General features: G+C 38.4%; 1 protein-coding gene across 9 annotated transcripts in view; it reads right to left on the bottom strand.

Moving 5' to 3' along the window:
- Nucleotides 1–27,417, bottom strand: part of ARMC3 (armadillo repeat containing 3) — a 92,357-nt gene extending 64,940 nt beyond the window's left edge. For 2 of the 9 annotated variants that reach the window (XR_003037692.2, XM_059892630.1), the window contains exons 1-6: nt 27,085–27,298; nt 24,007–24,055; nt 9,021–9,138; nt 4,214–4,339; nt 476–544; nt 61–236 (exon numbers count right to left, since the gene is read on the bottom strand). Coding sequence is in view for 8 of the 9 variants with exons in the window: in XM_059892630.1 (XP_059748613.1) it covers nt 61–236; nt 476–544; nt 4,214–4,339; nt 9,021–9,138; nt 24,007–24,055; nt 27,085–27,152 (606 nt within the window). In the remaining variant the exon portion in view is untranslated. 9 annotated transcript variants of the gene reach the window in all.
- Between the last annotated feature and the right edge of the window lie 528 nt (nt 27,418–27,945).

Raw genomic sequence — 27,945 nt, 5'->3', positions numbered from 1 at the left:
TGGGAAAATAAATTCTATAACCAGCTTTTGTCAAAACACGTTTTTAGAAGTTAATCTCACCTGGACCAAGTTGTAAATGCACTCAATAGAATTTTTCTTCACATCCGGGTCTGGGCTGCTTAGCAGTCTGATGAGAGGCTCTAATCCACCTTGTTCAAATATTTGCACTTTGCTGGTATACTCTACAGACATGTTTGCTAGGCAAAGACTAGCAAATTCGTGGATAACGACTTCTTCTGTGTATCAAAAACAAATAACACAAGTATGTAAAGGCTTATTCAACCATTATTTTAAAGCATGCTTTGAAAACCAAAGCTCCACAAATCTTACTTTGGTTGGAGCCCATCTTAGTTTGAGAGATTTTAATGATAATTCACAATTGGTGTTTCATAAACTATTTTCAATAGACACTTTAATCAGAAGTGTATAAGAAACCATTCCCCATTTTTTACATAGATGTAGGTTGCAGAGTTACCTTCTGGAGCCAGCCGAGCAATCACAGAATTCACGACATCTAACTCCCTTAACAGTTTTTTAACATCATCTGCAAAAGAAGAAACAGAATATTAATGTTTAATAATAATAATAATGGCAATGTCTGTGGAATAGTTCTTTATGAGATAGGTTCTAATATTACCTAATTTTACAGATAAGAAAACTGAAGCTCAAAATCACACAGCAAGTAAAAGGCAGGCCAGGTCTGTCTGACTCCAGACAGACTCTAGCCCATGTTCCTTGATTGCTCAGTTGTCCTGCTTTCCAAAACACTAGGAAAGATAACCATAAATGTTCAAAAGTGCCTAGAATACCAGCAGTAGAGTTACTGTGCCCTGCACTTGCTTATTATGTAATAGTAATTCTTTTTTTGTTTTTTTTTGGGGGGGGAAGATACTAAAAATATTTTAAAATTTAGATTTTTAATAAAACTAGTACAGAATGCCAATAAGAATTAACCTCAGCCTTTTTTCATAAGTACATCTTGTATTCATTCCATTTGATTATCACAAATGCCAAAAGTGTTTAGATATATTGACTTTTTAAAGTTCACTTTTGTCCTATTTATAGGAGCCTAATTAAAACTAGACAATTATGCCTCTATTTCTTTCTTGCTCTCCTTAACGCCCTTTTTCTTAGAAATAGACACAGCTGTTACTTCAGTTTTGCAATTTCTCTTCTTGGTTGATTATCTTTTCTGTCAGTCAAAATTAGCATTACCAGAAGTTTAGAAAAGTTCACTTTGCAGCAGCTGAAACATATGGTCTAGGGGATTAACCACTGGATATATATGCCTTTTCTTAGACACCTTTTCCTGTGGAATTCAGGGATATAGCTGTCTCTCAACCAGTCAAAACTTCTTTCTGTTCTGTTCAAAATGACTCAAAGAAGGCTAGTGAACTTATGTACGTGAATAGGCTTTCAGTACAAGAGAATAATTGAGTTTTGGGGAAGTAGAGGAAAGACATTCTATGCTCTTGGATTAATTCTTAGTCACAATTTTTTGGTTGCATAATGTTCACCATCTAATTTACTCTTGATCATACATACTCTTTTACATCAACCTTTTTCCTAAGACAGCGAGCTCTTCTGATTGCCTTAAGTAATGTAGAGTCTGGGCTTACAAGGCTACTTCTCACAAGGATCCTGATGAAAGCTCCCTCTTTAGCTGACTTAATTAAATGAGTCTCGGTTACATTAAACTAAATACAGGGTTAAGACTTCACCTTCCAGTGCAGTGGGGTTTGGGTTTGCTTCCTGGTTGGGCAGCTAAGGTCCCACATGCCTGCGGCCAAAAAACCAAAACGTAAAACAGAAGCAACACTGTAGCAAATTCAATAAAGACTTTAAAAATGGTCCACATTAAAAAAAAAAAAGAAACTTAAAAAAATAAATACTAGCTGGAAGGTAAAAGAAGACAGAAGCTCCTGTTTGATAAAAAGGTTTAACAAAGTAATTTGCGTGCCTATCTTGGATGGCCCAGGCATGGCACAGGCTCATAGCTCAATCACTGTAGCCAAAAAAAAAGAATTTATTTGAAACTGCAAAAGGGGAAGACGGTTTTCATAGCAAGCCTTTAGCACCTGGAATGTTGGAACATTCTGTTGGTTCATCCACTATAAGCATGTGGAAAAGCATATGAAGATACAAATTTCTGAAGAATAATCAGTTATTTAAAGACTGTCCAAAGACGATGATTTAATCATGCAGCTTCAGAGGTGTATTTATTTATATATTAGTCTGGAAGCATGACTTCATTTTAGGTCAAATGACCAGTTGCTTTTTTTTTATTCCAAATCTCCTTAGACACATATGAAAAGTGAAGCAACAGTTATATATTATATATATATAATATATAATAGTGTTGGCTCTCAGCAAAAAAGGAGGTTCACAAGCACTTGAGGATATGGTATGTCTTATCCATATCACCAGATAGTTCAAACAGAAAATCAGCTAAAGTGAAAGTGTTAATTGCTCAGTCATGTCTGACTCTTTGTAACCCCATGGATTGTACCCTGCCAGGCTCCTCTGTCCATGGAATTCTCTAGGTAAGAATATTGGAGTGGATTGCCATTCCCTTCTCCAGGGCATCTTCCCGACCCTGGACTTGAACCTGGGTTTCCTGCATTGCAAGCAGATTTTTTATCGTTTGAGCATTAACCCCAATAATTGTTTGGTTTTTTCACCTACTTCATAGAATCATAGAATTCAGTATACTTGAGACTCAAGCACTCAGTGGAGACCTTGAAGACAGCCAAGCTCTTTCCATGATTAAGCTTTGCAGTTGCAGACTGCATTACAGTGCATAACCTAGCACTGGTTACAGCCTAGTCAGCCAGCTTACAGATTGTGGTTTGACAGTTCTAAAAGAGCCATCTCGGTTCTCTGTTCTCTGCTCCCTGCTCCGAGAGGAAGTGCCAACTATAGCTTATGCTCAACTCCTGTTTGTTTTTGATAATTGGAACTTTGTACTTAGAGGTTACATTTTGTCGCTCACGGATGGGCTGCTTCTGGAGAGGTCATGAGGTTGCCTTCTGGCTTGAGTTTAGTACCACTGGTCTCAGGAGAACCCATTTGACATTGGCTTGCTTTTTACTTACTTTGGCCTCAAGTTCTGAGACTATGCTGTGTGAAAGAGGAAGGGACCATCCTCAAGGATGTGAACTTGCCGAGTGCCTTATCAGGAGCTGGCCCTGCAGTTGGTCCACAATAAATGGGGATAATTTTGCATGGCAAAGAGATTATAGTAATTGTCTTTATGATAGGTACTGATTCCTTGAACATAAAATTGAACTCCAAAATGAATTATGCTTCTCTGCAGGTTTAATGAAATTTCTGAGGTTGCTGAAATTTGTGTATTTGTTTTTCCAAAGCAAGATCTGCTGGTGAGGGGAAATACCTGACTGGTTTCATTATGGTTTATAAATGAATAAACGGATATTTAGTTCTGTAAAAAAATAAAAGAGCCATCTCATGTAGCATCCAAATGTAAGAGTATTCATAACATTTAGGGGCCACAGACTCCTTTAGAAACTCATGAATTCAATGTAAAAACCTGCTCAGAAAAATCTGCAAACAAATTGTAGGGTTTCACAGATGATAAACTCCTCATATAATGGAAAGATAAGAATACTAAATAAAATCAATAGAAACTAAGAACATAAAAAAGAGGGGAAAAAAGTCACAGAGACCTAGATATTTCATTAGAAAATGTAAGTATAAACAAGAATTTATAACTCTTTCTCCCCCAAAATCATTTAGAAGGAGAATCTGACTTAGCATGGACACTAATGTTAAGAGATTTAGTGAATAGAAAGTCTACTGAACTATTGGTCAGAGAGTAAAGCTGTAATTTTAGCTCTCATCTCAGTTCTGCTACTAGCCATCTGCATGACTTTGGGCAAAGGACCCAATCCTTCAAAGAATCCTTCTGTGTTTAAAATGAGTTGCACAGGAGGCATTAGGAAGCACCTTTGGTATATAAACTCTGTGGTGTGTACACAGAATAAAACAGGAGAAATTTAAATATTTCCCCTTTTTTGTTGTTTATAAATAATGTAATATGCCACATTCAATATGGCAGAATTAGTCTACCGAACCCCCAGAGATGGATTTATAAAATAAATAAAATTAAAATGAATCCCTTAAGGTTAAATTTAAACAAGGATAATGTGTCAAGTGAGATTACTTGATTATGATTTTAAAAGCAGATACTTACTGTTAGAAGCCAGGATTCCAAATATCATAGTAGCATTTCTTCTCACAATTTTGTCTTCATGGGTGAGTAGCTTAGTTAAAGGTTCCACAGCTCCAAGTTCAAGGAGGGTGGCTTTATTTTCCTCACCTACCATCACAGGTAAAATAAAATCAGAAATGGATAGCAATCTCATCAAAATTCTTCCTTGTGTCATTCCAGTTTATTTGCCGTTTGCCTTTCACGTTCCTCTGCTTCTACACATATTTCTCTAGAATAAACTTTAGAGCAAAAGTATCCTGGATGCTTGCTGCTCTCCTTTCCCTCGATGTTTACACAACTAGCTTTCTCCTTTGGTTCTTAGCTCATACTTAACCTCCTGAGGGGTCTCCTCTGACCATCCTACCTACTGTCATCACTACATACCAGTCTTTCTGATTGCTCTTTATCCTGATTTATTTTCTTCATACCACTTAATGATCTCTGTGATTGTTTGCTTCCTCTCCTGTAACTTGACTTTCCATGAAGACAGATACCTTTTTTATTCTGTTCTTTCATAACTGCAGTGGCTAGCACAGTGCCAGGCATCTAATGGGCACTCAGTAATACTGGCATAATTAATTATGAAAATTAACACAGAGAATCTCCACCTCAAGTTCAAGTGTGTGTGGTGGAGTTTAGGGTGTTCATTTTTCACCCAACAGGTTCGCCTGCAGCCATCATGGCTACGCAAGAAGCCCCAGAACCGGGTCACTGAAAACCAGCATCGAGCCCAGTTGTAGAAGCAGATTATCCATACCCTGTAAGTGGGATATCATTCTGCAAAGTCTGGAATAATGTTTAGGTCCTGATTAATTTCAACTTTGCAATTTCTCCAGCTATGAAGACATATATTTCACTTTCAAAATTAATTTAAGAGGAGAATATTTCTTTGCCTCAGTTTTCTCAGAAAATGAAGATATTTTGTACCTGAAGTTACAGGTTTATTTTGATAACACCTTTCTCAAAACACAGACTGTATCTTCCTATAGTCTATGGACTTGCCTTGTGTCTAAATATTTAAATTAGTCACTTGAAAAGAATATGTTGAAATATGCATTGTTGATTACTACAAAAATCCTTCTCAAATTTTCCATAATTTTGCATTTTATTGAGGTTCTAAAAGTTAATTTAGATGAAAATATTTTGTAAAAAAAAATCCCCCCCCCCCACTGTACCACACAGCATGTGGGATCTTCTCTCTCACCAGGGGTCAAACCTGAGCATCCTACACCAGAAGCATGAAGTCTTAACCAATGGACCACCAGGGAAGTCCCAAATAAATTTTAATTCAAGGATAAACTTTAGGATACTTAAATAAATGGTGGCTTCATAGAATCAATGGAGAAATATCCCATCTTTTACAATTTTCTAACAGAATTTTTATATAATTGGTATTATTTCTTCTGTGTTTGGTAGAGTTCAGCAGTGAAAACATCTGGACCTAAGTTTTCTTTGTGAGATATTTAACTATAAATTTCCATTTCTATAATAGATAAGGGGCTGTTCAGGCTATCTTTCTTTAGTGAGCTTTGAGAGTTTGTCTTAAAATGAATTTGTCCAATCCATCTGAGTTGTAGAATTTATTGGCTTTATATTGTTCATAATATTTAATTATCCTTATAATATATGTAGGAGCTGTAGTGATGTCTCCTCTCTCATTCCTCATATCGATAATGTCTTATATCTTTTTATCAATCTGACTAGACATTTTTATTACTCTTATTCATCTCAAAAAACCAATTTTTCATTTTATTGCTTCTGTCCATTGTTTTTCTGTTTTCTATTGTTATTTCACTGATTTCTGCTCACATGTATATTATATTCTTAATACTAATGCTTGGGTTTCATTAGCTCTTGTTTTTCTATTTTCTTAAAGTGGAAGCTGAGGTCATAGATTTGAGAGACCTTCTTGTTTTCTAACAGTCATTTGGTACAATAAGTACTCTTTTAGTAGCATTCTACAACTTTTTATATGCTGTGTTTTCATTTTCAATTTGGATTTCCCTTTTGATTTCCACTTTCATTCTTAGGTTATTTAGAAGTATGTTATTATTTTCTAGCTATTGGGTGATTATTCAGAGTTCTTTGTGTTATTGATTTTTAATTTTATTCTAATATGGAATAGCATATATTTTGTATGATTGGAATTTTAAATTTATTAAGGCTTGTTTGATGGCCCAGAATATAATCTATTTTGATAAATGTTCTGTATGCACTTGAAGAGAGTTCTGATGTTCTTAGAGTGTTCTAAAAATATAAACTAGGTTAAATTCATTTGTATTGCTGTTCAAATCTCTTATATCCATATAGATTTACTATCTACTGGTTCTTTCATTTATTGAGGGAAGAGTATCAAAATCCTCAGCTATAATTGTGGATGTCTATTTCTCTTTGCATCTAGCATCATATAATTTGAAAATCTGATATTAAGTACTTAACACAACTGTTTAGGATTTTTCATAGCATGTTGATTAATTGGCCCCTTTATTATTATTACAAAATGGTCATCTTTATCTCTGATAAAGAGATATCTCTGATATCGTCTTTATCTCTGATACCATTCCATTTTTGTGATAGTAACAGCTCCTTCAGCTTTCTGTTGATTAGTGCTAGCATAGGGTATCATTTTTCCTCCTTTACTTTCAAATTATTTGTTTCATTATATTCTAAGTGCATTTTTTGAAGGCAGAATGTAGTTTAGTCTTGCTTATATCCAATAAAACACCCTGTCCCTCTTAACGTATACAGACCATTTACATTTAATTTGATTATTGATATGTTTAGGTTTAACTCATATGTGTTTCATCATTGTTTTTCTTTTCTTCATTTCTGCCTTCTTCGTATGAATTGAAATTTTTATGATTCCATTTTATTCCTTTGTTGGCTTATTTGATATCATTGTTTTGGGACTGTGGTATATATCCTAGCACAGTCTTCTTTCAAGTGGTAGTATATATTACTTCACATGCAGTACACTTATATAGTATACTTCCACTTTTTTTTTTAACCTTTCTACCTTGGTTCTGTTGTCCTATATCTTACTTTTACACATGTTTCAGACCGCACAATATATGATTATTATTTTTGTTTAAAATAACTAATTTGTTTTTTTAGTGATTCAAATAAAAAACATTATATGTTACCATTTCTGGTGTTCTATCTTTATTCTTCTTCCATATTTCCATCTGGTATCATTTTCCTCCTGCCTGAAGGACCTACTTAATATAGTTAGTAGTGTGGTCTCCTTGCAAAGAGCTATTTCAGTTTTTGAATGTTTGAAAAAGACTTTATTTCACTTATGATTTTGAAAGATATTTTTTCAGGGTGTAGAAACCTAGGTTGAAAGTTTTAATTTTTTTTAGTACTTTAAAGATGTTGCTCTGCTGACTTTAATTTAAACAGTTACCTGTTTATTTGGATGTGCCGGGTCCTAGTTGCGGCATACAGGGTCTTTTAGATGCAGCATTCAAACGCTTAGTTGTGGCGTGTGGGATCTAGTTCCCTGCTGCTGCTGCTGCTAAGTCGCTTTAGTAGTGTCCCACTCTGTGCGACCCCATGGACGGCAGCCCACCAGGCTCCCCCATCCCTGGGATTCTCCAGGCAAGAACGCTGGAGTGGGTTGCCATTTCCTTCTCCAATGCGTGAAAGTGAAAAGTGAAGGTGAAAAAAAAAGTGAAGTCGCTCAGTCATGTCTGACTCCCAGCGACCCCATGGACTGCAGCCCACCAAGTTCCTCCATCCATGGAATTTTTCCAGGCAAGAGTACTGGAGTGGGGTGCCATTGCCTTCTCCTGACCAGGGATCAAACCCGGGTCCCCTGCATTGGGAGCACAGAGTCTTAGCAACTGGACCACCAGGAAGTCCTGAGACTTTCCTTGTTTTTGATAATTGGAAAATGTCCCTGAATTGGAGTTTGATTTAAAAAATCATATTTAGACTGAGTCTCTAGGTTGGGGGCAAATAACAGAAGTGAAGTACTCTTTTCATTACGTCAAGGGCACATGTTATCTCTGTTGATGCTGATTTTGATCGCCTGGCAGAGGCAGGGTCTGTCAGGTTTCTCCGCTACACACTTTCCCCCAGGTGTCCACTGTGTGCTCTCTGGAAAGATGTCCATGCACAGCCCCTAAGGAGCGGGAAGTTGTGTCCCACCTCCTCGAGGGCAGAGTATCTGCATAAACTGGGATTCTTCTGCATTGGAGATTTGTCTTTTCTCTCCTGTTTATTTACTCATTCAATCATTTTTTAATCTGTATAATATTTTTCTTCTTCGGGCTGTAAATCTAGGATGGCATGCGTGTGTGTGTGCTCAGTTGTGTCCAACTCTTGGCAAATCCATGAGCTGTAGCCCACCAGGCTCTGCTGTCCATGGGATTTCCCAGGCAAGAATACTGGAGGGGGTTGCCATTTCCCTCTCCAGGGGATCATCCTTACCCAGGGATTGAGCCTGCATCTCCTGCATTGGCAGGTGGATTCTTTACCACTGAGCCACACAATTATTCCAGATTTGATCCTTAGGAGCTCTTTCAGCTCCTGTGACATTTACAATTTTTTAAACTGCAATAAAGCCTTCAAAATGACTGTTCTACCCTGACTAAATTACTCTTTAAGACTAGGGTAGGAACATAGGGAGATGCATTATTTTCAGGTGATAAATTAAATGATATTCTGGTTGTCTGAAAGAATTCATGAGACAAGTAAGTTAAAGACTAAGGAGAAAAGTGCCCATTATGTAGTAAATATTTTAAGAAAATAATGAAATAGAAAGATAAATTGAAAAAATCCAAACCTTTTAAAGCAAATCTATAAATGGCTTCACATGCTTTAGCCAAAATTTCTTCTTCGGGAGAATTAAGCATTAGTACCACGGTTGCGACTTTCTTGCTTTCAACTGTTAATGGATCAAACTGAAAGGCAGAGAGAAAAATATCATAGCCACATATGAGTTTTAAAAAGCACATAAAACATGAATGGTGTCTTGAAACTTAAGGAGACTATTAATCTTATGAAAAGGATGTGGTCACTGCCCACAAAGTGCATTGCAAAATTTTTATTTAAAAAATATCACTGATGGAGAGTTGTCAACATTGCTGGCTTTGAAATTCCTGGAGTATGGAGGGAAAAGCAAAGTATTTTGGAACCTGGTGGTGTAGTCTGTCATTTTAGCCATGGGAAATCAAAAAAGTTACCTAAGCTGTTAGAATTTCAGTTTCCTTCTCTGAATAATGGGTATAATAATACCTACTGTTAAGGATTAAGGAGCAGATTAGAGATCATCCATGTAAAGCATTTAGCAAGTTGTCTGGCACATAACAGATGCTCATTAAATAACATATCTTAGTATAATTCTTCATCAATACACAAGAATCCTTGATAACCTGCTCTATTAGATACTCTGGCAACTCAGTGATCAGTACCTACTTTCTAACCACTATACCATTTCTTGAAAAGCAGGAACTACATTTATGTGAAACAACTAAAAATTTAAAGAAAGCAGCAGATCACCAAAGATAAAACTGGATAAAATCTGGAGCAAGGAAAAGGTAATATAGTATAAATAAAAAGTATAGGACTGTAAGAACTCCTGTATCCTGCTGTGAGATCCTGAGAATTCACATTTAGCTGAAATAAACAATAAACTCATGACCCCTATGGATTTTCTTTGGTCAAGGAGAAAACAAATTATTACACTGTTTTCTTCCGTTTCCAGAGACCACGGACGAGGATGTTCTGTTTATGACACGTGTAAACCAGTGGCAGATGTGTGTTGATGTATGGCAAAACCAATACAATATTGTAAAGTAAAAAAAAGTAATAATAATAAAGAAATTTAAAAAAAAAGAAAATTGAATTTCAATGCTTTAGCTGCTTGTTTGTGTTGACCCTTTCTAAATGGACATCTTAATGTGTTTTCAGTTCAGTTCAATTCAGTCACTCAGTTGTGTCTGACTGTTTCTGTTTGCGCCAGGATTGCAGCACGCCAGGCCTCCCTGTCCATCACAAACTCCAGAGTTTACCCAAACTCATGTCCATCGAGTTTGGTGATGCCATCCAACCATCTCATCCTCTGTCGTTCCCTTCTCCTGTATTCAATCTTTTCCAGCATCAGGGTCTTTTCAAATGAGTCAGTTCTTTGCATCAGGTGGCCAAAGTATTGGAGTTTCAATTTCAAAATCAGACCTTCCAATGAACATTCAGGACTGATTTCCTTTAGGATGGACTGGTTGGATCTCCTTGCAGTCCAAGGGACTCTCAAAAGTCTTCTCCAACACCACAGTTCAAAAGCATCAATTCTTCGGTGCTCAGCTTTTTTTATAGTTCAACACTCACATCTATACATGACTACTGGAAAAACCATAGCCTTAACTAGACGGACCTTTGTTGGCAAAGTAATGTCTCTGCTTTTGAATATGCTGTCTAGGTTGGTGATTGCAACCATGAAATTAAAAGACACTTACTCCTTGGAAGGAAAGTTATGACCAACCTAGATAGCATATTCAAAAGCAGAGACATTACTTTGCCAACAAAGGTCTGTCTAGTCAAGGCTATGGTTTTTCCAGTAGTCATGTATGGATGTGAGAGTTGGACTGTGAAGAAAGCTGAACGCCAAAGAATTGATGCTTTTGAACTGTGGTGCTGGAGAAGACTCTTGAGAGTCCCTTGGACTGCAGGGAGATCCAACCAGTCCATTCTAAAGGAGATCGGTCCTGGGTGTTCTTTGGAAGGAATGATGTTAAAGCTTAAACTCCAGTACTTTGGCCGCCTCATGCGAAGAGCTGACTCATTGGAAAAGTCTCTGATGCTGGGAGGGATTGGGGGCAGGAGGAGAAGGGGATGACAGAGGATGAGATGGCTGGATGGCATCACTGACTCGATGGACGTGAGTCTGAGTGAACTCCAGGAGTTGGTCATGGACAGGGAGGTCTGGTGTGCTGCAATTCATGGGGTCGCAAAGAGTCGGATACAACTGAGTGACTGAACTGAACTGAACTGAGGTTGGTCATAATTTTCCTGCCACGGAGTAAGCATCTTTTTAATTTCATGGCTGTAGTCACCATTTACAGTGATTTTGGAGCCCCCCAAAATAAAGTCTGTCATTGTTTCCACTGTTTCCCCATCTATTTGCCATGAAGTGATGGGACCAGATGCCATGATCTTCGTTTTCTGAATGTTGAGTTTTAAGCCAACTTTTTCACTCTCCTCTTTCACTTTCATCAAGAGGCTCTTTAGTTCTTCACTTTCTGCTATGAGAGTGGTGTCATCTGCATATCTGAGGTGATTGATATTTCTCCCAGCAATCTTGATTCCAGCTTGTGCTTCCTCCAGCCCAGTGTTTCTCATGATGTACTTTGCATATAAGTTAAATAAGCAGGGTGACAATATATAGCCTTGACGTACTCCTTGCCCTATTTGGAACCAGTCTGTTGTTCCATGTCCAGTTCTAACTGTTGCTTCCTCACCTGCATACAGATTTCTCAAGAGGCAGATCAGGTGGTCTGGTATCCATCTCTTTCAGAATTTTCCAGAGTTTGTTGTGATCCACACAGTCAAAGGCTTGGGCATAGTCAATAAAGCAGAAATAGATGTTTTTCTGGAACTCTCTTGTTTTTTCGATGATCCAGCAGATGTTGGCAATTTGATCTCTGGTTTCTCTGCCTTTTCTAAACGCAGCTTGAACATCTGGAATTTCACAGTTCACGTGTTGTTGAAGCCTGGCTTGAAGAATTTTGAGCATTAATGTGTTTTGGGATGTAACAAAATTGACGTTCGTTTTTGAGTAGAGGATGGAGAGAGAGATTACTCTGAATAAGGAGACATAATTGTGTGAGGTTAGAAGAGTAGAGAAGACAGAGAAGATGGCAGTAAGCAATGACCTGAAAGGACGTGGCTAGGATAAAAATACCTCTTGGAGGGAAAATAGCTGTTGGATTTTAGGGCAACATTATCTAACATACGAATTGAAGCTGTTACACATTTAACTTAAATGTGAAATTTAAGTTAAAATGCAGAAATCAAACACCAATTAGGAAAGCCAAATAGAAAATGCATTACTGTTTTGGTTTATTTTAATTAGGGTCTTCTATCAAGTGAGATGACAGTATAACACTGTAAAGGTCATATAGTCTTTGCAAAACAATTATATATTACTCAATGCTCACTTAAAATAACAAAGATACTTCTAGCTTCTATTTAAAAAACTAATTATCCCTAATAAAAAATTATTAAATCTTCTAAATAATAAAACAAATTGAAGCTGGAGCTGTTACTTGCACATGTCTAACTCTGTACTAGAGCTGAAAGAGTGTTCAAAGTCTCAAGCCTCTTAGACTCTTTCTGGAAGACAGATCGTCAGTAAATATCTGCTATGTGCACCAGGCTTATAGGTCCTTATGGATTCCAGTGACATGAACCATTGAGAAAAAATGGCCTCTAGGAGAGCCTAGAGGCATGGCCAGTATGCTGTCTGCAGCACTGACCAGGAATATAAGGGCCTGGAAATTCACAGAAATTTTAAGGAAGAACTTCTAAAAGTGCCTGGAGATTGAGGCTTGAGAATTATTTTGCTGCTGTTGCTGCTAAGTCGCTTCAGTCGTGTACGACTCTGTGCAACCCATAGACGCCAACCCACCAGGCTCCCCCGTCCCTGGGATTCTCCAGGCAAGAACACTGGAGTGGGTTGCCATTTCCTTCTCCAATGCATGAAAGTGAAGAGTGAAAGTGAAGTCGCTCAGTCGTGTCCGATTCTTCCCAACCCCACGGACTGCAGCCTACCAGGCTCCTCCGTCCATGGGATTTTCCAGGCAAGAGTACTGGAGTGGGGTGCCATTGCCTTCTTTGTAAGAATTATCTTAGTTAGGTATTAAAGGTAACCCCAGAATTTCAGAGCACTTGGGGTCATCACTTGCTCACTAACATTTTTTTTCATATTAATATGGCTGCACCAGATCTTAGTTGGGGCATGAGGGATATTTTGGTTGTGGCATGTGGGATCAAACTTGGGCCCCTTGAATTCGGAGCATGAACTCCTAGCCACTAGACCACCAAGGAAATCCCTAACAATATCTTTTTTAATCTGAAAATTTGAAAGTTGGATTATATCTCTCAGAGCTCTTCCAAATATATAATTCTAGGATTCTATGAAGTACAAAAACATGGAAAGACAATAAATGTTGCTTTGGAGAAGGGAGAATTCATTTGAACTGGGGTAGATGGAGAAAGGTCTATAGAGGTGGTGGAATTTTACGTGTGATTTGAAGAATGGATACAACAGGGTAGGCTGAGATAAGGAGAAAGGACATTCTGTTGGGGGAAACAACACCAGGAAGGTTTAAAATGGAAATGAATGTTGCATTTATGGTAGATAAAATAGGAGCTTGACTAAGAGGAAAATATGTAATAGGAAGCAGAAATATTATTGAAAAATAAGGACATATAAGGCCTCAGCAAATGACCTAGATCTTCCTCCCCACCCCCCAACCCCCAACACTCTAATGGGAATGATCAGCACAGTTCAGAGGAAAGGCTTGTGACTCAAGAAATTTCAGTTCAGTTCAGTTCAGTCACTCAGTCAAAGTCTGATCCTTGGAGACCCCATGGACTGCAGCATGCCAGGCCTCCCTGTCCATCGCCAGCTCCCAGAGTTTACTCAAACTCATGTCCATTGAGTCAGTAATACCATCCAACCATCTGTCCTCTGTCATCCCCTTCTCCTCCTGCCTTCAATTTTTCCCAGCATCAGGGTCTTTTCAAATGAGTCGGTTCTTCACATCAGGTGGCCAAAGTATTGGAGTTTCAGCTTCAGCATCAGTCCTTCCAATGAATATTCAGGGTTGATTTCCTTTAAGATGGACTGGTTGAATCGCCTTGCAGTCCAAGGGACTCTCAAGAGTCTTCTCCAACACCACAGTTCAAAAGCATCAATTCTTCAGCGCTCAGCTTTCCTTATAGTCCAACTCTCACATCCATACATAAATACTGGAAAAACCATAGCTTTGAGTAGACGGACCTTTGTTGGTAAACTAATGTCTCTGCTTTTAAATATGCTGTCTAGGTTGGTCATAACTTTTCTTCCAAGGAGCAAGCGTTTTTTAATTTCATGGCTGCAGTCACCATCTGCAGTGATTTTGGAACCCAAGAAAATAAAGTCTCTCACTGTTTCCATTGTTTCCCCATCTATTTCCCATGAAGTGATGGGACCGGATGTCATGATCTAGTTTTCTGAATGTTGAGTTTTAAGCCAACTTTTTCACTCTCCTCTTTCACTTTCATCAAGAGGCTCTTTAGTTCCTCTTCACTTTCTGCCTTAAGGGTGGTGTTATCTGCATATCTGAGGTTATTGATATTTCTCCCGGCAATCTTGATTCTAACATGTGCTTCATCCAGCCAGGCGTTTCTCATGATGTACTCTGCATATAAGTTAAATAAACTGGGTGACAACATACAACCTTGACGTACTCCTTTCCCTATTTGGAACCAGTCTGTTTTTCCATATCTAGTTCTAACTGTTTCTTCCTCACCTGCATACAGATTTCTCAGGAGACAGGTTAGGTTGTCTGGTGTTCCCATCTCTTTCAGAATTTTCCACAGTTTGTTGTGGTCCACACAATCAAAGGCTTTGGCATAGTTAATAAAGCAGAAGTAGATATTTTTCTGGAACTCTCTTGCTCTTTCGATGATCCAGCAGATGTTGGCAATTTGATCTTTGGTTCCTCTGCCTTTTCTAAATCCAGCTTGAACATATGGAAGTTCATGGTTCATATTGCTGAAGTCTGTCTGGGAGAATTTTGAGCATTACTTTACTAGCGTATGAGATGAGTGCAATTGTGTGGTAGTTTGAGCATTCTTTGGCATTACCTTTCTTTGGGATTGGAATGAAAACTGATCTTTTCCAGTCCTGTGGCCACTGGTGAGTTTTCCAAATTTGCTGGCATATTGAGTGCAGCACTTTCACAGCATCATCTTTTAGGATTTGAAATAGCTCAACTGAAATTCCATCACCTCCACTAGCTTTGTTCATAGTGATGCTTCCTAAGGCCCACTTGATTTTGCATTCCAGGATGGCTGGCTCTAGGTTGGTGATCACACCATCATGATTATCTCAGTCATGAAGATCTTTTTTGTATAGTCCTTCTGTGTATTCTTGCCACCTCTTCTTAATATCTTCTGCCTCTGTTAGGTCCATACCATTTCTTTCCTTTTTTCTGCCCATCTTTGCAAGAAATGTTCCCTTGGTATCTCTAATTTTATTGAAGAGATCTGTAGTCTTTCCCATTCTATTATTTTCCTCTATTTCTTTGCATTGACTGCTGAGGAAGGTGTTCTTATCTCTCCTTGTTATTCTTTGGAAATCTGCATTCAAATGGCTTTTTCTTTCCTTTTCTCCATTGCCTTTAGCTTCTCTTCTATTCACAGCTATTTGTAAGACCTCCTGAGACAACCATTTTGCCTTTTTGCATTTCTTTTCCTTGGGGTTAGTCTTGATCCCTGCCTCCTGTACATGTCAGGAACCTCTGTCCATAGTTCTTCAGGCACTCTGTCTATCAGATCTAATCCTTTAAATCTATTTATCACTTCCACTGTATAATTGTAAGGGATTTGATTCAAGTCATACCTGATTGGTCTAGTGGTTTTCCCTACTTTCTTCAATTTAAGTCTGAATTTGGCAATAAGGAGTTCATGGTCTGTGCTACAGTCAGCTCCCAGTCTTGTTTTTGCTGACTGTATAGAGCTTCTCCATCTTTGGCTGCACAGAATATAATCAGTTTGATTATGGTATTGACCATCTGGTGATGTCCCTGTGTAGAGTCTTCTCTTGTGTTGTTGGAAAAGGGTGTTTGCTATGACCAGTGCATTCTTTTGGCAAAAGTCTATTATCCTTTGCCCTGCTTCATTCTGTACTCCAAGGCCAAATTTCTTGTTACTCCAGGTATTTCTTGACTCCCTACGTTTGCATTCCAGTCCCATATAATGAAAGGACATCTTTTTTGGGTGTTAGTTCTAGAAGGTCTTGTAGGTCTTCCTAGAACCGTTCAACTTCAGCTTCTTCAGCATTATGGGTTGGGGCATAGACTTGGATTACTGTGATACTGAATGGTTTGCCTTGGAAATGAACAGAGATCATTCTGTCATTTTTGAGATTGCATCTAAGTACTGCATTTCAGACTCTCTTGTTGACTACGATGGCTACTCCATTTCTTCTAAGGGATTGTTGCCCACAGTAGTAGATATAATGGTCATCTGAGTTAAATTCACCCATTCCAGTCCATTTTAGTTTGCTGATTCCTAAAATGTCAGTTTTCACTCTTGCCATCTCCTGTTTGACCACCTCCAATTTGCCTTGATTCATGCACCTAACATTCCAGGTTCCTATGCAATATTGCTCTTACAGCATCTGACTTTACTTCCATCACTAGTCACATCCACAACTGGGTGTTGTTTTTGTTTTGTCTCTGTCTCTTCTTTCTTTCTGGGGTTATTTCTCCATTGATCTCCAGTAGCATATTGGGCACCTACCAACCTGGGGAGTTCATCTTTCAGTATCCTATCTTTTTGCCTTTTCATACTGTTCATGGGGTTCTCAAGGCAAGAATACTGAAGTGGTTTGCCATTCCCTTCTCCAGTGGACCAGGTTTTGTCAGAACTCTCCACCATGACCTGTCCATCCTGGGTGGCCCTACATGACATGGCTCATAGTTTCATTGAGTTAGACAAGGCTGTGGTCCACATGATCAGATTGGTTTGTTTTCTGTGATTGTGGTTTTCAGTCTGTCTGCCCTGTGATGGAGAAGGATAAGAGGCTTATGGAAGCTTCCTGATGGGAGAGACTGACTGAGGGGGAAATTGGGTCTTATTCTGATGGGTGGGGCCATGATCAGTAAATCTTTAATCTGATTTTCTGTTGATGGATTTAAGAAATTTAAACTTAGCTAATTTTTCATTTAGATGTGAAAAAGATAGGTTCAGGCATTTTCCAACTCAAGTGTATCAACCGTAATTTCAAACAAATTACTCAGCAAATATTCCAGCCAAGGTTGGGGAGGACAAAATAGAAACACAATAGTGGCATATCAGTAAATTGATAAAATCAATAAACTGAATTATAACAGTGGTCTGAACTCTGAAGAAAGGATTTCTAAAGTAATGATGACATGATAAGAACTGAAAAAGTTAACAATGCTTGAAATTAAAATTCTAGATTTTTTTTTCAACAAAACTCAGGTAAAATTTCATTGATTTTATCCTGGAATTTTCACATTTTTTTGTTAATTGACTGTTTTCCCATTTGAGTGTATTAATAAGTTGCCTTGAGGCCTGATCTATATGCCCAGGATGTAGAGGAATACTTGACTTGTGTATGATATGTATTCAATATTTGTCTGATAAATGACTGACTTTCTTCAGGCAAAGGGTTATATTATTTCTCTATCCCTATTACCTAGAACAGTACTCTGGATATAGAAATACTCTGTAAATCCCTATAAAGAAATGTATTAAAGAGCCTCTGGAAACTTCTTTTTTATGCTTGTGGCCTTGCAGTGCCTTCCTTGAGTGTTGCACTGTCTATTGAGGCCAGAAAAGAAGATTTCAGATCTGAGGTTCATGAAGCCATCAGTGGGCTCCAGGGACAGCTTGTCTCTCTGAAATTGTGGGCAGGACTTTTGGTGTGCTTTCTGCAGGGAGAGAGTCCATAGTCACCATTCTATCCTCATGAGGCCCCCTGACCCTGCACTGAACCCTTGAGAATCACAACCGCAGATCAACTTTCACCTAAGACAGTGCCCCTGGCATCCTGAATGGTTACCTTTCCTTACATTTTCGAACTTCCACTTCAGAGACTTCTGATATTTCAATATTTTTAAATTTAATTTTGCAAGCATATGAATGAACGGACTATGCTGAAGTATGGATTTGTCATGATCCACGGAATGACTACAGTTCTCAAAGGAGTAGGGTATGTGGAAATACCTTTAAACATCTTTTAATTCTCCTTCTGTGGTTCAGATAACACTTTAGTATTTCATCATATCTTCTGGTTATCCTTAAGAAAAAGGTGATGGGGGTACAAGAAGCTTAAAAGGAAGTTTGAGACTGTGAGAATTACCATCATAAGAGCTGTCAACAAAGAAATATCAATGTTTGGCAGAGAGCAGAGAAACTTGGCATGACATGCATTTCTCCTACAGAGCCTGCAGTGCTATAGTAATCTTTTATTAGAAAAGGCGCCGAGAATAAGATGATAGCTGTAACAGAATGCCACATGACTAAATAAATAATCCTGTGCTGTAATTACAGATTCCATCTGCTTTCCTGTGAGGAACTCATAGCGAGTCACCAACGAGCTGGTTGTGAAATCATAATTTCGCGCTCTGTACGGAATAAATGATGAACCCAAATTATTTACACAGAGGATGAGAGAAAGGGGAACCGTTTTGGCTAAGCTTTGAATTTTAAGTCCAGTCAATTAGAGAAGCCATGGACTGGTAGAGATGCTTTTCTCTCTCTGTTAAGGAAACAAGACCATTTAGGATAAGACTGCCCAACAGAAGAGCAGTGATGGAAGGATCCCGATCCTGTATTGTCTATGTGGCTCTTGAGCACTTGAACTAATGCGACTGAGGTACTGAGTTTTTCATTTTATATTGTTGATTCATTAATACAATTTCAGTTATTTAAATGTAAATAACCATATGTGACCACTAGCTTCCATGATTAGACAGCACATGTCTAAAAGAACATACAATTATAAAGCTGGACTCAGTGAAAAGAGATAAATCATGATAGTTTAGTGATTTTTATGGCGCCAGCAAATGCAAATAAAAGGTCTTTTTGATTTCTTTTGGAATGTGTTTACGGAGTCAGTAGTCTCCAATCATGAGGAGCCAACTGCCCAGGAAAAGGGAGACAGATAAACAGAAGGAAGCTGACTGCACCACCCTGGCACAAGCTTTTCGTACAGACTCTTTAAACATCAGTTAAAATCTGCAAAAGGGTAAAGGTTAAAATGAAAACCGCTAAAATAACCTCTCATTTGCTTTACAACCTGAGTCATTCTCAGGCTGGTGGAAAGGGTCCAGAAAAACAAGCCGCAGGAGACATCCCTTCTTCCACGGAACTGGATTTGGTTGCCCAGGTAGGAGAGCAGGTTCTGCTATTGCCAGTGGCTCTGATTCAACAGCCACCATACTTGGTTCCCACATGCACTTAACAAGAAGAGCAGGCACTGACCCATTAACATAAATGTCTACTTAACTTGATACTTAACCACTAATATTCTAGAGCCAGATCACAGTCTGTGAGTTTAGATTCTGTGGATTCAGTTGTCTCTGAAATGTAAGAGAATAAAATTTCCATGCTCTTAAGCTCAAAGAGACCTGACCATAAATCATAATGGCCATGTTCTGGGCATCTGGGAACTTTAGCAGCTGGCTGGTCTTTCAAAACTGACATCCCTGCCTCTTCAGACAGGTTCAAGCAAACCTCGACAGTTTTGTAGGGTGATGGACAGCACCCTCAGCCGCATCATGAATAATTACATGTACCGAGTTCTTATCTAATGCCTGGCACTGTTCTAAGCATCTTTTATTTATCTAACCTTGCCCCACTGCTGTAAGTGGTTATGAAGTGGGTATCCCATGAAGTGGACATCATCACATCCTCACTGGGGAATACAGAGGTCAGGAGATTTGCCTTAGATCAGAGTTGGTGGGTAATGAAGCAAGGATTAGACTTTGACAGTATAACTTAGTCACAGAATATCACTGTTGTTATTGTTCAGTCACTAAGTTGTATCTGATTCTTTGTGACCCCATGGACTGCAGCACACCAGGATTCCTTGTCTTTCACTATCTCCTGGAGTTTATTCATGTCCATTGAGTTGGTGATGCCATCCAACTATCTCATCTTCTGTCGCCCCCTTCTCCTCTTGCCCTCAATCTTTCCCAGCATCAGTATCTTTTCCAGTGAGCTGACTCTTCTCATCAGGTGGCCAAAGTATTGGAGCTTCAGCTTCAGCATGAGTCCTTCCAATGAATATTCAGGGTTAATTTCCTTTAGGATTGATTCGTTTGATTTCTCTGCTGTCCAAGGGACTCTCAAGAGTCTTCTCCAGAGCCACAATTTGAAAGCATCAATTCTTCAGTGCTCAGCCTTCTTTATGGTCCAACTCTCACATCCATTCATGATTACTGATGCCCTACCAAATATTGCCTACTATGGTCATTTCTGCTAATAATTCTTTCATGCACTCAATCCACAGAAAGTCTGCTTTTTATTAAAGCATCACAAACAACCTTTCAGCCAGACTTGGAAATGATTTGTGAAAGCAGAATATAGTTGTATTTGTTATTCAAGCCATATTTTCCCCACATCAAGGCATCTTCTCAGCTAGTATTCTCCTTTAGGAGAAGAAATGGAAGCAATAAACCATAAATGCACATATCAGTATATGCTTTGACAATGAAACTACTAACAAAAACAAAGGGATTTTTGTTTTAACCTTATCACCAAACATCCTTTTTTTCCATCCCCATTACCCACATTAACCAGTAGATGAAAGATGAATAAAAATAAAAATCTTTGGAAACAGTGTTTTAGGAGATATAAAAGAAGCAAACTGCCATGGCTTGACAGGAAAAAGTTTATTTTCTCAAGCAGTTATATATCCCCCTTTTAAATCTGATTTTTCATCTATAATTTATACAACAAACCCTTCACAGACTTTGAAGAGGTATATCTTGGAACAAATTCCAAGTTCAGATAGTTTAAACTGTGCTATAGTGTTTTAAAATAGCCGTGAAATTAAAAGATGCATGCTCCTTGGAAGAAAAGTTATGACCAATCTAGACAGCTTATTAAAAAACAGAGACATCACTTTGCCAACAAAGGTCCATCTAGTCAAAGCTATGGTTTTTCCAGTAGTCATGTATGAATGTGAGAGTTGGACTATAAAGAAAGCTGAGTGCTGAAGAATTTATGCTTTTGAATTGTGGTGTTGGAGAAGACTCTTGAGAGTCCCTTGGACTGCAAGGAGATCCAACCAGTCCATCCTAAAGGAAATCAGTCCTGAATATTCATTGGAAGGACTGATGCTGAAGCTGAAACTCCAATACTTTGGCTACCTGATGTGAAGAACTGACTCATTTGAAAAGCCCCTGATGCTGGGAAAGATTGAAGGCAGGAGGAGAAGGGGACAACAGAGGATGACATGGTTGGATGGCATCACCGACTCAATGGACATGAGTTTGAGTGAGCTCCAGGAGTTGGTGATGGACAGGGAGGCCTGGCGTGCTGCAGTCCATGGTATTGCAAAGAGTTGGACACAACTGAGCGACTGAACTGAACTGATAGTGTTTTGAAGCATTAGAATTTATAATATAGAAAAGCAATTAGGTATGTAATACTGCTCTATCAGCTTTATTAACATAAAGTCAGAGTAGGGGAAGGATGGAAGGACCCTCAGGATAGTCAAGGACCACATGCCTTCAGCAGTCCTCAAGGCTGTGGTGACCCAAGGAAACAAGAACTAGATTTTTGTTAACTTGAGGATGGGAATTGTTTCTCAGTCCTTGACTGTGCTCCTCAAAGACTGGAGTAGAGAGGACAATACCAGCAAGACATAAAATTATGAAAGGTGTATTAGACAAACATGTCTATTTGTTTAATAGCCCCTTAATTCTCATTTTAATGAGAAAGTGTTTGTCCTCAAGTACTGTGTTCATGACTCCACTTTCTGGTAACAGGATGTCAATAATGCTATTTTGCAGTAAAAATAAGGGTAATGCAAACTAGATGCAATGATTAAAACAAGAGAATTTAGAACATTTGAGCATTATGTCCAAAGGAGAGCAAGCAGACCGATGAACTTCATCAGGAGACCACACTGACCATCTCTGCAAAACTTTTCTAGACCTGTGCCGATATGTTATCTGTACCCTTTGTTGCCAGCTACACTGAGGTATCACACATAAAAAGTTACATAGGAGTGTGTGTGTGTGTGTGTGTGAGAGAGAGAGAGAGAGAGAGGGAGGGAGAGGGAGAGAGAGGGAGAAGGAGAGGGGGAGAGAGAGAGAATCTAAAGGATTCTCGGGATAACAGATCTTATTTACTGAGTGTTTACTATGTGCCAGGCACTGTGAATTTCATGTGTTCTATTTCATTGTAATCATTTACCAAAATGATTTGGACATGACAAATCTCATTTAAGAGATTGAAAAAAAAAAGACTGAAATAACTTGGCCAGATTTAGCAACTTTACCAAAATAACAGTTTATGAGAGGCAGACCTGGGACAGAGCTCACATTTGTAACTGCAATGTTCCGGTGTTGTCGGGAAGACTCCTGCATTAACATCAGGTTCCTTCAGGCTGTAGATCTTGTGAGTCTGTTGACTATACATACTTTTTTCCCCATTCATATTTTATTTGAAGAAAACCACACCAAATGTCTGTTCCAAATAAGATTTTAAATTGAAAATTGTCCTAGGACATTTTAAACACAATCTTTTGGCAGTTCATAAACTTTAAAGAGAAATGATAGAACTCTGCTTTAATTATTTTATTATAGCCTTTTTCCCTTTTTTTTTTTTTGGACTGTGCCTGGTCTTAATTGCGGTATGTGGTTAGATGCAGCATGCGACTCTCAGTTGCAGCATGTGGGATCTAGTTACCTAACCAGGCATGAAACCCAGGGTCCTGTGCATTGGGAGCATGAAGTCTTAGCCACTGAACCAAGGGAAGTCCCTATTATAACGTTTTAATTTAAATATTGTGATCACATTCCCATGCTATCAAACATTAAGTGACATCATTTTATCAAAATGGAATAATTTATTTAACTAAGTTTTTATTTTAAAACAATTTAGTCACTTCTAATTGTTTACTTCTGTGATCACTACTGCTATGGAAATAACTTTTTGTGTAATACATGCTTATTTACCATGACCACTTTAAACCATCTTACGTCTTCTAAGATCACCTCATCCCAATTGCCAACCTATTGGACATTAAGTTTATTGAACCTTGCTTTTAAAAGGGAGAGATAGGGACTCCCCTGGTGGTCCAGTGGTTAACACTTCACCTCCCAAAGCGGGGGTTTCGGGTTTGATCCCTCATCAGGGAGCCAAGATCCCACATGCCTTGTGGCCAAAAAACCAAAACATAAAATAGAAGCAATATAGTAACAAATTCAATAAAGACTTTGGGAGAATATTTTAAAAAATAAAAATAAAATAAATAAATAAATAAAAGGGAGAGACAAAGGTTTGTGTTTTGAGGAATGCATTATTTAAGCACTTGAAAGAGAAAAAGGTGATGAACACAGACTTTTCTCTCCGTAGGACTGGAAAACACAGGACTTCTGATATCCAAATGCTCATCTAAAGACAACCTTACATACATACCTAGTAGCTATAGCATTACCTTCATTCATTTTTTTTAAATCCACTTAGATAATTAACATCAATGAGAGACTGGCAAATGTAAATTTAAAGTATTTGAAAAAACAAACCAAAACTATTTGTTCATTAACTAGGCTTATAAACATGCCATCCACATACTGGAAAAGCTAATAATTACTCTCTAATTGTGCTAATTATGTAATGACAATGTTGTAAATGTTTGTTTACATAATGTTAGATTTCTCTGACTAATCTTATCATTAGTCAGACTTTGGACTTCTGCCACTGTGCACTCATGTATATACTGGTACATGCCAAACTGTTTCAACAACTTATTTTTAAAACTGGTTAACATGCTGCTAGTATTCAAATCAGAAACTTACCACATCCTTGGGAGGGGGCTCTGCTTCCTTCTTTACCTTTTTACCCATTCTGGAAAAAATGCCACAAATAGTTAAAATGTCATCTGTACGTTGTATATGCACAAATCTCTGTTACCCACATACCTAGGAGGAAATGTACTTTTTCTTCTAAATTTTACCTAAAAAGAGACTATGCAATACACAACTGCACATATACAAATATGTTTCTACATCCCAAGTTTCACAGTTTTAAAGGAACTTATTGATAAGATTGTTGGGCATTAGTCCTGGCTTCCGGTTTAGAAAGAATACATTAATGACTTAAATTTTACTTACATAACAGGTAATGATTTACCACACTTATAGCTCACTTGTGTAGGGTTTGGGAGATTAAATGCAAATTAATTTTGAGATCTGCAAGGATGTTCTGTCACAAAGGAAGGGATTTTTGTCTTCTTTCTTGCACTGATCTATCCCAAGCACCTAGAACAATGCCTGGTACATACTGACCAACTGACATAAAAATCCTTAACTCTGTTGTTTGTAACTAATTATTTCTGAACGGTATCTGAGATCTACTAAGTCCAAGTGAACATCTGTGTCATTTTCCTAGATAACAAAATGTTTTCTCTAATATATTCTATATCTCAATTTAAAAAAGTAATTGAGAACCTGAAAAGATGAATTCTAGGGAAATTGGGGTTACTCCTTGCAAAGACCCTTTCCCACCTGCCCTTTTATGTCCAGTCTTGTGAAGGAAAAAATTAATGGAACAGTATACATACTTGATATACCACAGAGGAGTAACTCCATCTGGGTACAGAAAACTTTCCAAGATGCTGGTGGTGATTGTTAAAATAACCCATTTCTCCAATGAGAGTTTGTGGGGTTATGTTTGATATTAGGGCAATTTCAGACAATATATTCTAGTCCAGGTGTCTCCAACCTCTAGAATCTAATGCCTGATGATCTGAGATGGAGCTGATATAAAAATAAAAGAAATAAAGTACACAATACATGTTAACACACTTGAATCATCCCAAAACTGTTCGCCCTATCCTGTCCTGGCTTCCATAAAACCCTTTCCTGGTGCCAAAAAGGTTGGGGACCACTGTAATCTAGTCTCAAGGAAATTACTATAGTCTCGAGAAATTCTGGGAAGTAGGATACCTTTGGAGAGAATGTCAACGTCAGGGTTAGTTCAGATGGCTCATCAAGGGACAAAAGCAACTCCAAATAGTAAAGACACTGAACATAATTGATCACATATGTTTAAAAGTCAAATGTTCATAGAAATTCATAGTTACTTCTGAAAGACATCTATTCCAGGTCCCTAACTTCCAGTCACAAAAATTTCAAGATCTTTGAGGCCCTGGGGAAGCCTATGCTGGGATGCACTACCTCACACTATATCTAATATGTTAAAACATTAAAATACAAATCATATCCCCCACTGACTATAATTTTCATCATTAAAAGTTTTGAAAATTTGCATATGAAATGACTCATCTGTTTGTACACCTGGAAATTATTGCAAAATGAGAAAATTATTTTATTTTCAAATCTAATTAATAAAATACAATATTAATTTTTGAATTTTCTTTTCATATCTTAGGACCAATAGTTTTTTCCAGATCTCTGACATCTTTCTCAGATACTTGAAAACCACACAGATCCTAGACTTGCGCTTATAATGTTTCAGGCAGACACGCAGACTATTCTGAATAGATGAAAATCTTTCCTATGATTTCTTTAGGAAAAAGAGTTTCCATACCTCTTTATAACCAATTCCAACATATAGCAGTCTTTGCTTTACAAAAGAATTCCTTATGAATAACATTCAAGAAGCAATTAAATTACACCTGTAGAAAGTTACTTGATGTCATCTGATTTTTCACTTGGGAACTTATTTTTCCCATCTCAAGAGAGTGAATTTGAGTAACTGCATACTGAAAAATACAGAGGCTGTAATAGCTTAAACATACAGGATTACAGAGATAGAACTTGTCCTCAGCAGCATGGTTAAGTAGGAAGCATTTTCTTCTTTTTTTCTTTTTTAACCGTTTTGGGTATAATAGTTAATAGGGGAGAAAATACACAGCTGACAGAGTCCAGGACAGTGAATCCAAGAGATGACTCTCGGTTGTTTTTTTTTAATTTGTAAATTAAACATTTCACTTAAAATCAACATAAATGACCTTGTTTTATTCTTTAAAGCTACTGAGATGTCAAATTAAGAAAATAAATCCCTTTGATTTTTGAAGCAACCTAAACCTGTTTTTCCTATTTTACCACTTCCCCATTGATTTTTATTGTGCCAAAACACATAAAACTTATCCTTTTAATTCCTTTTAAGCTCATAATTCCGTGTCTACCGTTTACTTATACAGGTATCACATTTCAATACAGAGAATTTGGGAAAAAAAGGAAGGGCAAATGGAATTTTAAAAAAAATCACTCATAAATAAGCTCAGGAAGATGAGCACTCTTTTGACATAGCTCATTTTGGTGTGTGTTTTCTATAGTGATCTTACCTTCCTACTTGGATTTCTATCTGCAATTCTCAACTTACCTTCCTGGGGGCATTTTCTTACTAAATTCTCAAACTAACAGACAAGTTCTTGAAATCTCAGTCTCCATTTATTGCTTCAGTCATCATCACTGGATCAGCATGCCATTTAAAACAAAATTTTAAAGCCCATCATCCAGCCAGTCCCTTATTGTTGACCATTTGTTTTCAACTTTTTGAAATTATGTGCAGACTGCAAATGAACATTCTTAGAGGTAAAATTTTCATCCTCACAATTGTTTCTTTAGTTTAAATCCCTAGCATAAAATAACAGGGCTAAAAGGTATGAACTTCACGGCACTGGGCATGAAAACAAATCTGTTTTGAATGTTCATAGTTTTGATTATTGGACTCATTTTTTCACGAATTTACTGATCTTCTTCGTGAACTTTCAGCCTTATGCGATCTTAAACGTTTTCTAACGAGATTTGAGAAGGTGTAGCATAACTGAGGACCCACTTTTTGAGTTGCTCAGTCAAGTAACGGAATCTAGACCCTCAGATACCCGCTCTGGACCTCAGTTTTGTCACCTGTTGAATAGGAAGCTGTTGGCACGCTTATGAAATGCACTGGGACCCCAGTCTAATACTGCGGGCATAAAGCAGGGACCCAGAGGTCCTCCCAAGGTCTTCCTTCAGTTGCTCCGGATGCTCCTACACGCGGGGCACTTTCTCTTTCCTCAAGTCTTGCTGGGGCCTCTGCCCTGGGCCTCTCCAAACTCCCAGGATAGCGGTGCAGCCGCCCAATCGCCTTTACCTGCAGGGAGATCCAGCCGGTCAACGGCTCCTCTGATCTGGCGAACAGCACCAACCGCCGCCAGCGCGCTTCTGGCAAGTCCGCTGTTGTGACTGGTTGCTAGGCGACAGGGAGCCGCGCCTGCGCAGTCAGCGCCCGCGTGCGCCTGGGCAGTGGAAACGCCAGCCTGGCTGCCCCATATCCCAACAGCGGTTAGAGGGAGGTACCTGAGAAGCCATGTGCATCCTTGGTGACTGACTCCCAGACTTTGGGGGCAGGATAGGCACTGGGCATCCTCCCCTTCTAGTTGTTGAGAGCCAGCCCTAGTGACAATGAAATCAGGAAGCAGGGCCACCTCCGCTTCTGACCAGAGAACTGGCTATGGATTCACACACTCTGAGGTGCAGGCGCATTCTCCCAGTGAAGCGCCTCGGCCAGAGTCTCTGCGAGGCGACTTCCAAATGCCATCTTCATAAAATGCCCTTTGATTGACCGTAGCAAAAAAATCTCTCCCATCATCATCGCAAATTTCCTTCATGCTCCTTGAAAGTCAAATCTCTTTCTTCATCCCACTTCCCTGGGAACAACTGATCTGTTTTATCTTCCTTTAATTTGCATTTTTATGAACATCTTGTATATGGAACCACACAAAGCAC

The sequence above is a fragment of the Bos taurus genome, chromosome 13, assembly GCF_002263795.3.
Source record: "Bos taurus isolate L1 Dominette 01449 registration number 42190680 breed Hereford chromosome 13, ARS-UCD2.0, whole genome shotgun sequence".
Taxonomy (NCBI): domain Eukaryota; kingdom Metazoa; phylum Chordata; class Mammalia; order Artiodactyla; family Bovidae; genus Bos; species Bos taurus.
Note: the sequence above shows the minus strand (reverse complement) of the source record. Positions and strands in the feature narration are given on the sequence as shown.